Raw genomic sequence first — 16,783 nt, forward strand, 5'->3', positions numbered from 1 at the left:
CATTAAAACACCCTTGTAATAACTCTTTGTAAGAACTGTAGATTGTATGTTACTGATGCAAAATGGCTGTCCCTATTCTATATACCCTCAATTTCAGGTGGGAGTCCAAAAATATCCTACCTTTATCCCGATTTGTTACAGGACTTACCTACTGTGTTTATTTTTAATTGGATCTCGTCCTTTACATACATGAAATATTTGTCACTGGATGTTTAGCAAACATCAATTTAAGTATACTTTATAGAATAGCGTTCAGTTAAAAATTTCAGAAAATTTCTAATTCGAAATATCAAGGTATCAAAATGAAATCTGGCATCGATCGATTACAGAATAGAAATCTAAATACATCATTTGATTTCATCAGTGTTGCAATATAATCAAAGAAGTTAAAAGAGTTGATAAATTTTATTTACTCTATATACAATAACAGATTTCTTACAATCATTTTACACTCAATTTACAAATGTATATGAATACAAACTATGTTACTGTTCTATTTGTCTTTGAAGTATAAACATTCTATTTTAATGACTTGATAAAAACATCTACTGAATATTGTGCAATTCCAAACGGAAGTTTATACTAAGATAAAAGATCCTTTAAACATAGATAGATGACTTCGATTGCCATATTAAGGCTGTCGATTGTATATGTAAAACAGTGCATAGTCCAACTATGTACTATATTTGTCCTATGAGGATATTATTGAAGTGACAGTTACAAACAGACCGACTGGAAAGTTTTTCATTGGGTCTGTGACTTGTTTGAAGTTTGTTTTAAGTTGTGTGGTCTCATCCATTTCGGACATAACTTTAAGGCTCTTTTTTTCCAGGTGAACAGGTTTCGAAAAAATTATGTTGTTCTTTCGTAATATATATTGCTTGATGAAGTTGTTGTAAAAAAATATTGTTTAGCTTTGAAAAAAACCCCGACAAAATATAAAAAAAAATGATTCTGTCTTTAAACGGTTGTATACATAATTTGTATCACGGAAAACCTGGACTTCATCATCCACGCTCTATTTAAATGATTTGATATATTTGCCTCGTGTGTATCCAAGAATATCTGAATAAAAAACTTAAATTGGCTATTCGAGAATTGCAGAAGTCTCAACATAGTTTACAATATCAGACTTTGAACACTTGATTACTCCTTTGAAATAGCATTCTTTCATTATAAATACCCTTGAAACAATGGATATTCTTCATAGAAACCATTGAAATATTATGCACTAACCATAGAAACCCTTAAACTATTAGACACTAATCATAGATAGAGACAAAATCCTCATTTTCTGTCGACAGAGACATTTTACATGCCAATACTATCAAGTTCCTTCGTCATCTGACACACTGCGCATGGTTCACAACAACACGTAGTCCAAAAATCACTTACAAGAGAACCCTGAAAATATATATAAAAAAAGTTATTTGATGGCCAGCTTTTTATATTTTAAAACTCAAGAAACAGATTTCATTTTATAAATATTGAGAAAATAATCATCGTCATTATTTAATAGATCATAATCAAAGTGTGAACTATTGAATGTTTTATATCATGTATATACTTTTACAAATTGTGTTGAAAACGTTATCATCTTCATTAAGGGTCAAAATAATGTAAGTAAATGTCTTGAATTGGACGTTTAGATATACACGTTTATATATAAATATACTAATACTTGTATAATTGTCACATGGAATATCAACATTAAGGACTCGCAGAGCAGATTTTAATTTGGCGCAAATCCATGTTCTCTATACGTCTATTTGATTTTTACACTTATAAACGTTTTGTGTTTGCCATCCCTCACTTTATATTTTGAGCGGAATGAAATTCCAATAATAGTTGTTGAGTACATTGCAGAATCGGTATCACAATTTTTTGTTTTATAAACTGTCAAAAAGAAGGTGTTCGCATCAATTTACGAAAACATATATTATAAAAACCTGTATGTAGCCGACTTTTGGTTATTTTTGTTGCAGGATTATTCTCTCGTTGATACATGCCCTAAATATCCCATTAATGATATAAATGTACTACATATACTAATCAGTAGTAGATAAACGCCGCTGCAGAAGTATACGGCACATGTTTCTGTACAACTCGTAAGACTTTCTGAGCACCAGAATGTTACACCACTGTAAGCACTATTCATGCATCTTCGCTAGCCAAGGTTTACGTTCCACTCCACGAAGAGAGCGGGAGTGGATCGTAACCCTTGGCTAGCGAAGATGCTGTTCGTGTTGCTCAATATTATTTTTAGTCAGATGTTGTTTTTTTTTAAATCGTTTAGTTTCTCTCTTTTTTTTTCATTTAGTCTCTTTGTTCTCGAAATTGTTATGCTTTGTGTATCTATATTTGCCATCGGTTTCGAGAACTATCAAATCTCAAAGGGATTTTATCTCTTTACATGTTTACCTTGATTCCAAATAAAGTCCTAACTTTAATTCTCAACGCAAATGCTGCACATGGAATTAAAGCCATAAATGGCGTCTCTCCTAATCTGGTTGCAATCATGTATTTAAAATAAGGCCAGCAACAGAAATAACAACAACCTGAAAAATAATAATTCATTAATTAATTATAGTTTTCTGAATTGCTTTATCCTTTCTACCGACGCCATTGACGCCACACTAAACACCAAAACATACAAATGAACCGAAATTGATATAAAAAAACACAAATAAAAACACAAACAAAAACACAATCACAAGACTTACAACGGAGGCTATAGGTTCCTGACTTCTAACGGGCGCAAAAATGCGGCAGGGTTATACATATTTTGTGATATCTCAACCCTCCTCCCCTTATACCTCCAGCAAATATGCTATATGAACAAACATAACACACAGCATTTAGTAATCATTCTGCAGAAATTTTAAGGAACGATTTGCAAAGATTAGTTTGTTAGTTGTTTTTTGATTAAGACATTTCATGTTGTTTTAATTAAGGAATAACCTGTTTACGTATGCATGGGTGATGATGTAACATTTTGTTTTAAAATTGAATGCTGCTTTTCGAAAATATATACTAAATAAAATCAGTTCTTCTTAAGGAATGACTGTAATATTTTTTCTGTCTATGAAGAAATAACATAAAAAATTTGGTGCACACTGAATAACGAGCGTAGCGGGTTATTTAAAATGTGCACCACATTTTTTATGTTATTTCGAATAGACAGAAAAAATATTACAGTCATTTTTTATAATTTTTAATTCTTAATTCCAGAGAATCAAAGGTCCATATTTTCTATCAAGCTAGCAAAATGTGTTGCAGGAATGCAGATATTTAATGTGAATTTTCATTTAAAAAAAACAATTTATAAGATTATTCCTTATTAATATTAATATTTTTTGGTTTTTTTTAATATGGTTGTTTATATTCTTTTTAATTGGCATTGTAAGGGGAGGTAACTCTAAAACAGTGCATTTTCTGAAGGATTCTACATGAAATTTTCCTATTTTGTATTTTAGCCGGAAAAAACGTCCGGTGACCATATCTTTTCTTTTGATATTCTCAAAACATTGTCTGAAAGCCATATTTTCCTTAAGTATTTAACAATTCTATCATTTTGTTTAGTTTCTAATCACAAAATGGTGTTTTTTCATGTATAATCCATACAAAATGTGTCATTTTGTCACGTCCTGTAGCTTGAGAAAATGCGCGGTGACCTATCATTTTTATTATATTTTTGAACATATATCAATAGATACTATGTTTTGGTAAAGTATGTACAAATTCTATCATTTTTATTTTAGACTCCCTTACCACCTTAAACCGTAGAAAACCATGAAAAAACGTTGATTACGTCACGGTCACATGACTAAATTATGTCTATTGGCCCATTACAAAATAACGCCGGCCAATCAGAAGACGCGTTACATCCAAAATTAAATTATTTATAAATGTATACGAAATAAAAACCCTTCTTGACAAAAGAAATTATTGAATCTGAAAATAAAACTTTACATAGAAAGATTTAACATGTATATCATAGAATACTTGGGTTGCTTTCATATGTCCGGTATGGTTTGTTTTATACGGCGAAATAAAGGCATATAAGGTAGTAGTCCGAGATTACTCTGATGTCCAAAGGCTGTTTTGCAGGCCCTAGAGGTTTTAAAGGTCGGCATGTGTATAACTTGAACACCTAATTCAAATGGGATTGTAAAACCAAACTTACCGCTTCTCTTTTCATCTTTACCGCATGCACATATTCCAGACGACCAATTTCTTTCACAATAACGGTCATCAAAAGGTCCATTGAATGCTGATTTATTTCGGGCTTCACTCTCCCTTCTGGAGATGGTTTTTGGTTGTGTTGACACGACTAGAGATGTGTCTTCATTTGCAAAAGAACCTCCGGTCATTCTAACTTTCTCGTCTGAATCTGCAAATTACAGATAAAAGAAAGATTTTTGTTAATCATAATAAAAATGCCTGATTGAAATTTAATGACCACAATAATCGTTAAATACTGTAACAAATTTTGGATTTTGCAGTTCACATTATTGTCCGTTAAAATGGGTTCATGAAAACTTCACAAACGACGAGTCAATCAATAATATAAGAAGTCATGTAACAAATGAGTTGAAGGAAAATAGAAACCAGAGATAAAAACTGGATTACATCAGATATCGTATATACTATATATGAGATATCTTAAATACTACATGAGATATCTTATATATTATCGCTATTTTGTGCATTTTTCCTTTGATATTTTTTGTGATAATTTTCATATCATGCTTCTAGCTTGAGATGGAAAAATTATCGCTAGAAACTAAGGAGACCACGTGGCGTTGCTAACGAAATTGACATTGAAATTGACAACGTCGTCCTGGGAACAGTGTAAAATAGCGATAAACAGATTATCATTGATCATCTCATTGAGATGATCAACGATAATCTATAATTATATGAGATATCTTATATATTATATGAGATATCTTGAAGTTAGAATGAATAGTAAAACGGTTTGCCATAACACATGCTGAGGGCAAAATGAAATATAACATTGCTCAAATAAAGCAAATTGTAAATGAGCTTCGAAATATTCTTGAAATGAGATATGTGACCAATAAGAGCTTTAAATGTGGTTGTCACTGCAGTCGTCTTTTAATCCATGCATTTAGATATAAAAAGATGTGGTATGAGTGCCAATAAGACAACGCCCTATCCATGTCATATTATTTGTAAATGTGAACAATTATAGGTCAAAGTACGGTCTTCAAGGCGGAGCCTTGGCTCACGCCGAACAGCAAGCTATAAAGGGCTCCAATAATTACTAGTGTAAAACCATTTAAACGGTGAAAACAACGGTCTTATCTATAAAACTAGTATTAAAATGATGAGCAAAATTTATGAACAACATCGACAAACGACAACCACTGAACATCAGGTTCCTTACTTAAGACAGGTGCTTAACGTTTTATAGGTACCGACCTGCACCCTTACGTGAAACAATAGTGTAACATTACAACATAGAAAGATATGCATATATTTATAATTTAATATATACTAGTATTCAACGTGGTCGTAGCTTAGTTTTTTGGAGATTAAGTTTTGGCAAAACTTTATTAAGATATCTTATATACTTTATATATGATATTTCATTAAAATGATAAAATATCTTGAAAATTGAATAAATATCAATACGGCTTGCCATATTTTTTATATACTACGTAAGAAACATTGACTTGTGTTTGCTCTTATGCTTGAGGTCACTTATTATTACTGGCATATGCTTAGTATATAAACTATTATGCAATGCGTGCGGGTAGGGATGAACCGCTGGAATGTGTATCCTTTTTTATATAAGCCTCGTAATACATGATTAGGTTGAAAAAAAAAGAAAAAATATGAAATATTTAAGATTGCTAATCATATCATTATTATCCGAAATTCAAAGTATTATCTAAAGATGCAATCAAAACTAGTCAGAAATGCATCAGATATTTAACAATTTCATGTTAACTTTGCTTTCAATGAAATAGAGCTATGAAGCTAGTGGTATTTTTATTACAAAAATATTGCATGTATATTGGGTATGATTTTCATAATATTTGAAACAAATGAAAAGAATTGGGTACCGTACTAGACTTACTATCTGCTCATTTTACCCCATTACGTTCGATCGAAATCCCCTTTAGATACAAAACTATTAATTTGCGGACACTTGGAACTCTCGAACGAACAAAATATTCAAATTTTCAAACAAGTTCAGAATTACATAAAAAGGTCAAACAGATTTCTTATGCCTGGATAGAGCGTTATTATTATTGCTGTCACAGGACGTCATCGTTGTCATCAATCCACAAGTCATCGTCACAGACCGGGCTGAAGTACGTCCATTATTCATAGTTCATTATTCATTATTCAATAATGAATAATGAAATAGTTCATTATTCACTATTCAATATTGAAAAATGAATAATGAATAATGAAATGGTTTATGTTTCATTATTCAAATTGAACCGGTGAATAGTGAAAAAAATATAAAAAAAATTGACCGTGACACTATAGCTACATTTTGATTTGCAATGACCATAAGAGGGTTTACGGACGACCTAAATGCAACAATATGCATAAAAATGAGGAAATATAAAAAAGAAGATGTGGTATTATTGTCAATGAGACAAACATCCACAAAAGACCAAAATGACAGAGACATCAACAACTATAGCTCACCGTACAGCCTTACAACAATGAGTAAAGCCCATACCGCATAGTCAGCTATAAAAGGCCCCAATAAGACAATGTAAACAACTAACGGCCTTATCTATTTTACAAAATGAACGAAAAACTAATATGTAACACATAGACAAATGACAACCACTAAATTACAGACTCCTGAATTGGGACAGACACATACATAAATAATTCAACGGGGTTAAACATGTTAGCCAATTTTGAATAATGAAATGGATATTTTGAATAATGGAATGGACTGCTGTGACCCTTTAACCCCTAATTATAGATAAACCTTATACCTCATTCGAAAGCTTATAACAAGAGGAACAAAATGTATATAGTCAACATGTTCCACAACGTATATTAGAGGACTTAAATGTCGAAATACGCGTGAAAGTTAAGAAATAGCCAATTTTGAATGATGAAATGGATATTTTGAATAATGGAATGGACTGCTGCGACCCTTAAGCCCCTAATTAAAGATAAAATTTATACCTAATTCGAAAGCTTATAACGAGAGGAACAAGATGTATATAGTCAACATATTCTGCAACGCATACTAGAGGACTTAAATGTCGAAATACGCGTGAAAGTTAAGAAATAGCCAATTTTGAATAATGAAATGGATATTTTGAATAATGAAACGGACTGCTGCGACCCTTTAGCCCCTAATTATAGATAAACTTTATACCTCATTCGAAAGCTTATAACAAGAGGAACAAAATGTTTATAGTCAACATGTTTCGCAACGCATATTACAGGACTTAAATGTCGAAATACGCGTGAAAGTTAAGAAATAGCCAATTTTGAATAATGAAATGGATATTTTGAATAATGGAATGGACTTCTGCGACCCTTTAACCCAAAGTTAGAGATAAACCTTATACCTCATTCAAAAGCTTATAACGAGAGAAACACAATGTATATAGTCAACATGTTTCGCAACGCATATTACAGGACTTAAATGTCGAAATACGCGTGAAAGTTAAGAAATAGCCAATTTTGAATAATGAAATGGATATTTTGAATAATGGAATGGACTGCTGCGACCTTTTAGCCCCTAATTATAGATAAACTTTATACCTCATTCGAAAGCATATAACGAGAGGAACAAAATGTATATAGTCAACATGTTCCGCAACGCATATTAGAGGACTTAAATGTCGAAATACGCGTGAAAGTTAAGAAATAGCCAATTTTGAATAATGAAATGGATATTTTGAATAATGGAATGGACTGCTGCGACCCTTTAGCCCCTAATTATAGATAAACTTTATACCTCATTCGAAAGCTGATAATCAGAGGAACAAAATGTATATAGTCAACATGTTCCGCAACGCATATTAGAGGACTTAAATGTCGAAATACGCGTGAAAATTAAGAAATAGCCAATTTTGAATAATGAAATGGATATTTTGAATAATGGAATGGACTGCTGCGACCTTTTAGCCCCTCATTATAGATACACTTTATACCTCATTCGAAAGCTTATAACGAGAGGAACAAAATGTATATAGTCAACATGTTCTGTAACGCATATTAGAGGACTTAAATGTCGAAATACGCGTGAAAGTTAAGAAATAGCCAATTTTGAATAATGAAATGGAAATTTTGAATAATGGAATGGACTGCTGCGACCTTTTAACCCCTAATTATAGATAATCCTTATACCTCATTCGAAAGCTTATTACGAGAGGAACACAATGTATATAGTCAACATGTTCTGCAACGCATATTAGAGGACTTAAATGTCGAAATACGCGTGAAAGTTAAGAAATAGCCAATTTTGAATAATGAAATGGATATTTTGAATAATGGAATGGACTGCTGCGACCTTTTAACCCCTAATTATAGATAATCCTTATACCTCATTCGAAAGCTTATTACGAGAGGAACACAATGTATATAGTCAACATGTTCTGCAACGCATATTAGAGGACTTAAATGTCGAAATACGCGTGAAAGTTAAGAAATAGCCAATTTTGAATAATGAAATTGATATTTTGAATAATGGAATGGACTGCTGCGACCCTTTAGCCCCTAATTATAGATAAACTTTATACCTCATTCGAAAGCTTATAATAAGAGGAACAAAATGTATATAGTCAACATGTTCCGCAACGCATATTAGAGGACTTAAATGTCGAAATACGCGTGAAAGTTAAGAAATAGCCAATTTTGAATAATGAAATGGATATTTTGAATAATGGAATGGACCGCTGCGACCTTTTAGCCCCTAATTATTCAAAATATCCATTTCATTATTCAAAATTTGCTATTTCTTAACTTTCACGCGTATTTCGACATTTAAGTCATGTAATATGCGTTGCGGAACTTGTTGACTATAAACATTTTGTTCCTCTCGAAATATGCTTTCGAATGAGGTACGAAGTCTATCTATAATTAGAGGCTAAAGGGTCGCAGCAGTCCATACAATTATTCAAAATATCCATTTCATTATTCAAAATTGGCTGTTTCTTAATTTCCACGCGTATTTTAACATTTAAGTCCTCTAATATGCGTTGCGGAACAGGTTGACTGTATACATTTTGTTCCTCTCGTAATAAGCTTTCGAATCAGGTATAAGGTTTATCTATGATTAGGGGCTAAAAGGTCGCAGCAGTCTATTCCATTATTCAAAATAAGCTATTTCTTAATGTTCAAGCGTTTTTCGATATTTAGGTCGTTCATTACTTCTCTAATATGCGTTGCGGAACTTGTTGACTATGAACATTTTGTTCCTCTCGTTATAAGCTTTCGAATGAGGTATAAAGTTTATCTATAATTAGGGGTTAAAAGGTCGCAGCAGTCCATTCCATTATTCAAAATATCCATTTCATTATTCAAAATTGGCTATTTCTTAACTTTCACGCGTATTTCGACATTTAAGTCCTCAAATATGCGTTGCAGAACATGTTGACTATATACATTGTGTTCCTCTCGTAATAAGCTTTCGAATGAGGTATAAGGATTATCTATAATTAGGGGTTAAAAGGTCGCAGCAGTCCATTCCATTATTCAAAATATCCATTTCATTATTCAAAATTGGCTATTTCTTAACTTTCACGCGTATTTCGACATTTAAGTCCTCTAATATGCGTTGCGGAACATGTTGACTATATACATTGTGTTCCTCTCAAATTAGCTTTCGAATGAGGTATAAAGTTTATCTATAATTAGGGGTTAAAGGGTCGCAGCAGTCCATTCCATTATTCAAAATATCCATTTCATTATTCAAAATTGGCTATTTCTTAACTTTCACGCGTATTTCGACATTTTAGTCCTGTAATATGCGTTGTGGAACATGTTGACTATATACATTTGGTTCCTCTCGTTATAAGCTTTCGAATGAGGTATAAAGTTTATCTATAATTAGGGGCTAAAGGGTCGCAGCAGTCCATTCCATTATTCAAAATATCCATTTCATTATTCAAAATTGGCTATTTCTTAACTTTCACGCGTATTTCGACATTTAAGTCCTCTAATATGCGTTGCGGAACATGTTGACTATATACATTGTGTTCCTCTCAAATTAGCTTTCGAATGAGGTATAAAGTTTATCTATAATTAGGGGTTAAAGGGTCGCAGCAGTCCATTCCATTATTCAAAATATCCATTTCATTATTCAAAATTGGCTATTTCTTAACTTTCACGCGTATTTCGACATTTTAGTCCTGTAATATGCGTTGTGGAACATGTTGACTATATACATTTGGTTCCTCTCGTTATAAGCTTTCGAATGAGGTATAAAGTTTATCTATAATTAGGGGCTAAAGGGTCGCAGCAGTCCATTCCATTATTCAAAATATCCATTTCATTATTCAAAATTGGCTATTTCTTAACTTTCACGCGTATTTCGACATTTTAGTCCTGTAATATGCGTTGTGGAACATGTTGACTATATACATTTGGTTCCTCTCGTTATAAGCTTTCGAATGAGGTATAAAGTTTATCTATAATTAGGGGCTAAAGGGTCGCAGCAGTCCATTCCATTATTCAAAATATCCATTTCATTATTCAAAATTGGCTATTTCTTAATTTTCACGCGTATTTCGACATTTAAGTCCTCTAATATGCGTTGCGGAACATGTGTTGACTATGTATATTTTGGTCCTTTCGTTATAAGCTTTCGAATGAGATATAAGGTTTATCTATAATTAGGGGCTAAAGGGTCGCAGCAGTCCATTCCATTATTCAAAATATCCATTTCATTATTCAAAATTGGCTATTTCTTAACTTTCACGCGTATTTCGACATTTAAGTCCTCTAATATGCGCTGCGGAACATGTTGACTATATACATTGTGTTCCTCTCGTAATAAGCTTTCGAATGAGGTATAAGGATTATCTATAATTAGGGGTTAAAAGGTCGCAGCAGTCCATTCCATTATTTAAAATATCCATTTCATTATTCAAAATTGGCTATTTCTTAACTTTCACGCGTATTTCGACATTTAAGTCCTCTAATATGCGTTGCGGAACATGTTGACTATAAATATTTGGTTGCTCTCGTTATGAGCTTTCGAATGAGGTATAAAGTTTATCTATAATTCGGGACTAAAGGGTCGCAGCAGTCCATTCCATTATTCAAAATATCCATTTCATTATTCAAAATTGGCTATTTCTTAACTTTCACGAGTATTTCGACATTTAAGTCCTCTAATATGCGTTGCGGAACATGTTGACTATATATATACATTGTGTTCCTCCCGAAATTAGCTTTCAAACGAAGTATAAGGTTTATCTATAATTAGGGGCTATAGGGTCGCAGCAGTCCATTCCATTATTCAAAATATCCATTTCATTATTCAAAATTGGCTATTTCTTAACTTTCACGCGTATTTCGACATTTAAGTCCTCTAATATGCGTTGCGGAACATGTTGACTATATACATTTTGTTCCTCTCGTTATATGCTTTCGAATGAGGTATAAAGTTTATCTATAATTAGGTGCTAAAAGGTCGCAGCAGTCCATTCCATTATTCAAAATATCCATTTCATTATTCAAAATTGGCTATTTCTTAACTTTCACGCGTATTTCGACATTTAAGTCCTCTAGTATGCGTTGCGGAATATGTTGACTATATACATCTTGTTCCTCTCGTTATAAGCTTTCGAATTAGGTATAAATTTTATCTTTAATTAGGGGCTTAAGGGTCGCAGCAGTCCATTCCATTATTCAAAATATCCATTTCATCATTCAAAATTGGCTATTTCTTAACTTTCACGCGTATTTCGACATTTAAGTCCTCTAATATGCGTTGCGGAACATGTTGACTATATACATTTTGTTCCTCTTGTTATAAGCTTTCGAATGAGGTATAAAGTTTATCTATAATTAGGGGCTAAAAGGTCGCAGCAGTCCATTCCATTATTCAAAATTTCCATTTCATTATTCAAAATTGGCTATTTCTGAATTTGTACGCGTATTTCGACATTTAAGTCCTCTAATATGCGTTGCAGAACATGTTGACTATATACATTTTGTTCCTCTCGTTATAAGCTTTCGAATGAGGTATAATTTTATCTATAATGAGGGGCTAAAAGGTCGCAGCAGTCCATTCCATTATTCAAAATATCCATTTCATTATTCAAAATTGGCTATTTCTTAATTTTCACGCGTATTTCGACATTTAAGTCCTCTAATATGCGTTGCGGAACATGTTGACTATACATTTTGTTCCTCTTATTATAAGCTTTCGAATGAGGTATAAAGTTTATCTATAATTAGGGGCTAAAGGGTCGCAGCAGTCCATTCCATAATTCAAAATATCCATTTCATTATTCAAAATTGGCTATTTCTTAACTTTCACGCGTATTTCGACATTTAAGTCCTCTAATATGCGTTGTGGAACATGTTGACTATATACATTTTGTTTCTCTCGTTATATGCTTTCGAATGAGGTATAAAGTTTATCTATAATTAGGGGCTAAAAGGTGGCAGCAGTCCATTCCATTATTCAAAATATCCATTTCATTATTCAAACCTGGCTATTTCTTAACTTTAACGCGTATTTCGACATTTAAGTCCTCTAATATGCGTTGCGGAATATGTTGACTATATACATTTTGTTGCTCTCGTTATAAGCTTTCGAATTAGGTATGAATTGTATCTATAATTAGGGGCTTAAGGGTCGCAGCAGTCCATTCCATTTTACAAAATATCCATTTCATTATTCAAAATTGGCTATTTCTTAACTTTCACGCGTATTTCGACATTTAAGTCCTGTAATATGCGTTGCGGAACATGTTGACTATATACATTTTGTTCCTCTCGTTATAAGCTTTCGAATGAGGTATAAGGTTTATCTATAATTAGGGGTTAAAGGGTCACAGCAGTCCATTCCATCATTCAAAATATCCATTTCATTATTCAAAATTGGCTAACATGTTTAACCCCGTTGAATTATTTATGTATGTGTCTGTCCCAATTCAGGAGTCTGTAATTTAGTGGTTGTCCTTTGTCTATGTGTTACATATTAGTTTTTCGTTCATTTTGTAAAATAGATAAGGCCGTTAGTTGTTTACATTGTCTTATTGGGGCCTTTTATAGCTGACTATGCGGTATGGGCTTTCCTCATTGTTGTAAGGCTGTACGGTGAGCTATAGTTGTTGATGTCTGTGTCATTTTGGTCTTTTGTGGATGTTTGTCTAATTGACAATAATACCACATCTTCTTTTTTATATTTCCTCATTTTTATGCATATTGTTGCATTTAGGTCGTCCGTAAACCCTCTTATGGTCATTGCAGATCAAAATGTAGCTATAGTGTCACGGTCAAATTTTTTTATATTTTTTTCACTATTCACCGGTTCAATTTGAATAATGAAACATAAACCATTTCATTATTCATTATTCATTTTTCAATATTGAATAGTGAAAAATGAACTATTTCATTATTCATTATTGAATAATGAATAATGAACTATGAATAATGGACGTACTTCAGCCCGGTTCGTCACAGAGGTATACGATTTTTCAAACTTTCTTTTTCCTTTTTTACTTTGTCTCCTCTTTGTTCACCTATGAAAGCTAGTATTATATTGTATAAACTGTTTGTTTTATATGCATGTCCATTATATTATACTGTTATTGTAACTTTATATTGTATTATGGAAAAGACTTCATAAGTATGATTTACTTGTGTCTAATCCATTTTGCTTTAATTCAGCAAATAAAATATGTTTAAACTAACTAAATCCCCTCTCCCTTTTTAACTCAAATGCCAGTGGCAAATGTTTCATGAGCATTCAGAAAGCTTATACATTGTACGTTGAAAGTTAGATTTGTCATAATACTCTTTGAACAAACCATGTATATTCACAATTTTTGACTATTCCACGTAGCCTAAACCGGTAACTCGTTACCCAGTCCCAGACCGTCAGACGTCATTTTTTTTAACTGCAAGATTCCACGACTTATGCAACGGATACTACAAATACAATTTATGAATATTTACAAATCTAGACTATTCCGCGTAACTAATATTGTTAATTGGTTATCCAGTCCATCAAGTTTTTATTGGTGCTGATAATTAATTACCCATGCGACTTTAAGCAAATACTACAGAAATGTTAATGTATGTTCAAGCCATGAAACACGTGTGTATTGGCTTTACGACCATTCTATATATTCTGTAGTACAAGGTTGTTGATTTCAATATAACAGTCGTTACTCATCGGGCTGGTATGTGTAAACAGAAGCATCACTTTTCATGATTATCATATGATAGTGTATTAGCTGTTTCAATTTCGTTTATCAAAATGTCAAAGTCTATATAAACTTAGTGCTGTACATATGGATATGAGGCGTTGATGTGTGTTAATTACATTTAATACCAATACATGAGGATAATATGACCATTTGAAAATATCACTCTAAATTACATACTAGAAAGAAATAAGTTGTTTGTATAAGATATATCTACACTCGCTGACCTACAATGAACTCAGACAGTGAAAGTGAAAAGTAAAAATTATAACTGATTTTGAAAGATATTACATTGAAATTTTTTGCTTATGTGTGTGTTTCTGTGGAAGGTATTTCTCAAATAACTATAATAGTATATTGGTTCATCTGTTTTAAAATAGTATATCTGTTTCGTTGCTTATACTTCTATCTGTACACAAATGAAAAATTAAAAAAGTCATTTGAATTTGTTCAGACATTTGAAAGACTAGCTGTAGTGTCACCAAAAAAAGAATTCTGATAAAACATATAGTACATGTAGTATGAGATAAATGCACCCATTGACTATAAATTATTTTCATTCTCCTCGTACTATTAGAATTCATATTATACATTGTGTAGTGTCCCACGGTCAATTTATAGTCATTATAATTGAATAAAACCTGTATTTTTCTTCTTTTTTTTCAGCTACCAAATAGTTAACTTTAACTTACAAAGTAAAAATATCGAATATGAAATATATGTATCAATATAACTTAGTCTTGGTGGATTAAATTAACTTCAAAGTGGATTAAGGTAATATATCAAAATACCATTTATTATAGCTCACAGAAACTGGACAATAACTATGACATTAAAATCTGTTTATTCAATGAGAATATGATATGAATCAATATCAACCTTATTACGAGGTCCCAGTGGGAATATTTACATACATGTTATTATTTATTGATCGTTATTCATGTTATTATTGTTGTCAAAAACGATTATGAATGTTGATGAAATCCAGATTGATTGTTATTTTGGTTAAAAATAAAATATAGTTTCAGAAAAAGTAATTTCCACGCTCTTTCTTGAATCTGCTTTAAGAAATATTTTGTAAACTGTACATTACAAAAACTATTAAAAACCCACAACATTGTAAGTTTCATAGATCGATACTTATTGTGTTTTACACCTCTTTGTTACGCACCGTCAAAGCCGAGTGTGAAAAGCAACAGTGTGCACAACATTACTGTCTACATGCATCATGCATGTGCATATATATATCTTCGTATTTGATAAAGATAAATCGACATATATTCGTTAAGTTATCTCATAATCTGTAAACAAAAATGACACATGTACATCAAAAAAGGATTTACAAGTGAAACAAAAATAGCTTACCGTTCGTATCCATGGTAAATTCTCAAAAATTTCATGAATGCACGTGTATCGACATTGATGATTTAAGACAGGGGATGTTCGGCAGCTGATATCCCGATGTGCGTGTGCACTTATGACAAACAATCATTAAGATAATATTACAACGATTTTCAACCTCATCAGTCACTAGTTGCTGGTTAAAATGTAAAGCATGGTGTTGAAACGGATAATCGAAAATTGTCTTTCATTCGGGCTGATAATTTTAAATGCAGTTTGTGTTCATGTTGAATGGCATGATCTAAATATTGTTTTCATTCGGGGGGGGGGGGGGGGGGGGGGGGGGGTCATGTTATGTCGGGTTCTGTGTAAATGAATTGAATCTTATACAAGTAAAAACGTTTTAATCGGGTTACGTACGCTCAACGTACGCATTCCCAAATTGTATAAAAGAAAAAGAAATAATGTTTTAATAGCTTTGAATCGTGTATTTGACAATATGTTTTCATTCGGATTGATATATGTAGCATATTAAGGATATTAAGAATTTCATGTGGTTTTTTTTTCCGTGTTCATCGTCACGGTAGCATATTGAAAATTCAATGTAGGACTATACGTACGTTTTTAATCTGTTGAACTTTAAAAAATTACACAATTGTATGTCAAAAGTCTAAGAACCATGATTGTTTATTATAGCAATGTTTTCATTAAACATGTTAAAGAAGATAACGGTAAGGACAATCGAAAATCATGTTGAAGAGAAAGACAGAAAGACCATTCACAATTTGTTTTACATTCGTTTTTCTCTTTTAATTAAATAAAAATAATAATAACCCTTTCAAATGTAGAGTTCATAAGATAAAAATATTTCATGTGGAATACCTCCCCCCTTTTGTTTTGTGCTCTCTATTTTCAACCCTCGAATTAAGCTTTTCAATCTTATTAAAATTGAAACCTTGCTTTCTAACCAATCTGTTCATGTACCGGAACGGCAACTTTCTTTATTTAATACGAAAATCTACAGTGCCGTTATACAC

At 32.1% G+C, this 16,783-nt stretch overlaps 1 protein-coding gene across 1 annotated transcript; it reads right to left on the reverse strand.

Moving 5' to 3' along the window:
* Nucleotides 1-947: 947 nt before the first annotated feature.
* Nucleotides 948-15,965, reverse strand: LOC134692135 (placenta-specific gene 8 protein-like). Its single transcript, XM_063552563.1, has 4 exons — nt 15,771-15,965; nt 4,187-4,393; nt 2,422-2,558; nt 948-1,404 (listed from the first exon to the last, which is right to left on the reverse strand). Exons 1-4 carry the CDS (start codon nt 15,781-15,783, stop codon nt 1,312-1,314), a joined length of 450 nt encoding a protein of 149 aa, XP_063408633.1. The 5' UTR covers nt 15,784-15,965; the 3' UTR covers nt 948-1,311.
* Between the last annotated feature and the right edge of the window lie 818 nt (nt 15,966-16,783).

This window comes from Mytilus trossulus, chromosome 12 (assembly GCF_036588685.1).
Source record: "Mytilus trossulus isolate FHL-02 chromosome 12, PNRI_Mtr1.1.1.hap1, whole genome shotgun sequence".
NCBI classification, from domain to species: Eukaryota; Metazoa; Mollusca; class Bivalvia; order Mytilida; family Mytilidae; genus Mytilus; species Mytilus trossulus.

Coding starts and splice junctions, on each gene's coding strand:
- LOC134692135 (XM_063552563.1), bottom strand. Junction 2,559..4,186: donor TAAAGATGAAAAGAGAAGCG/GTAAGTTTGGTT, acceptor ATTATTTTTCAG/GTTGTTGTTATTTCTGTTGC. Junction 1,405..2,421: donor GGACTTTATTTGGAATCAAG/GTAAACATGTAA, acceptor ATATATTTTCAG/GGTTCTCTTGTAAGTGATTT.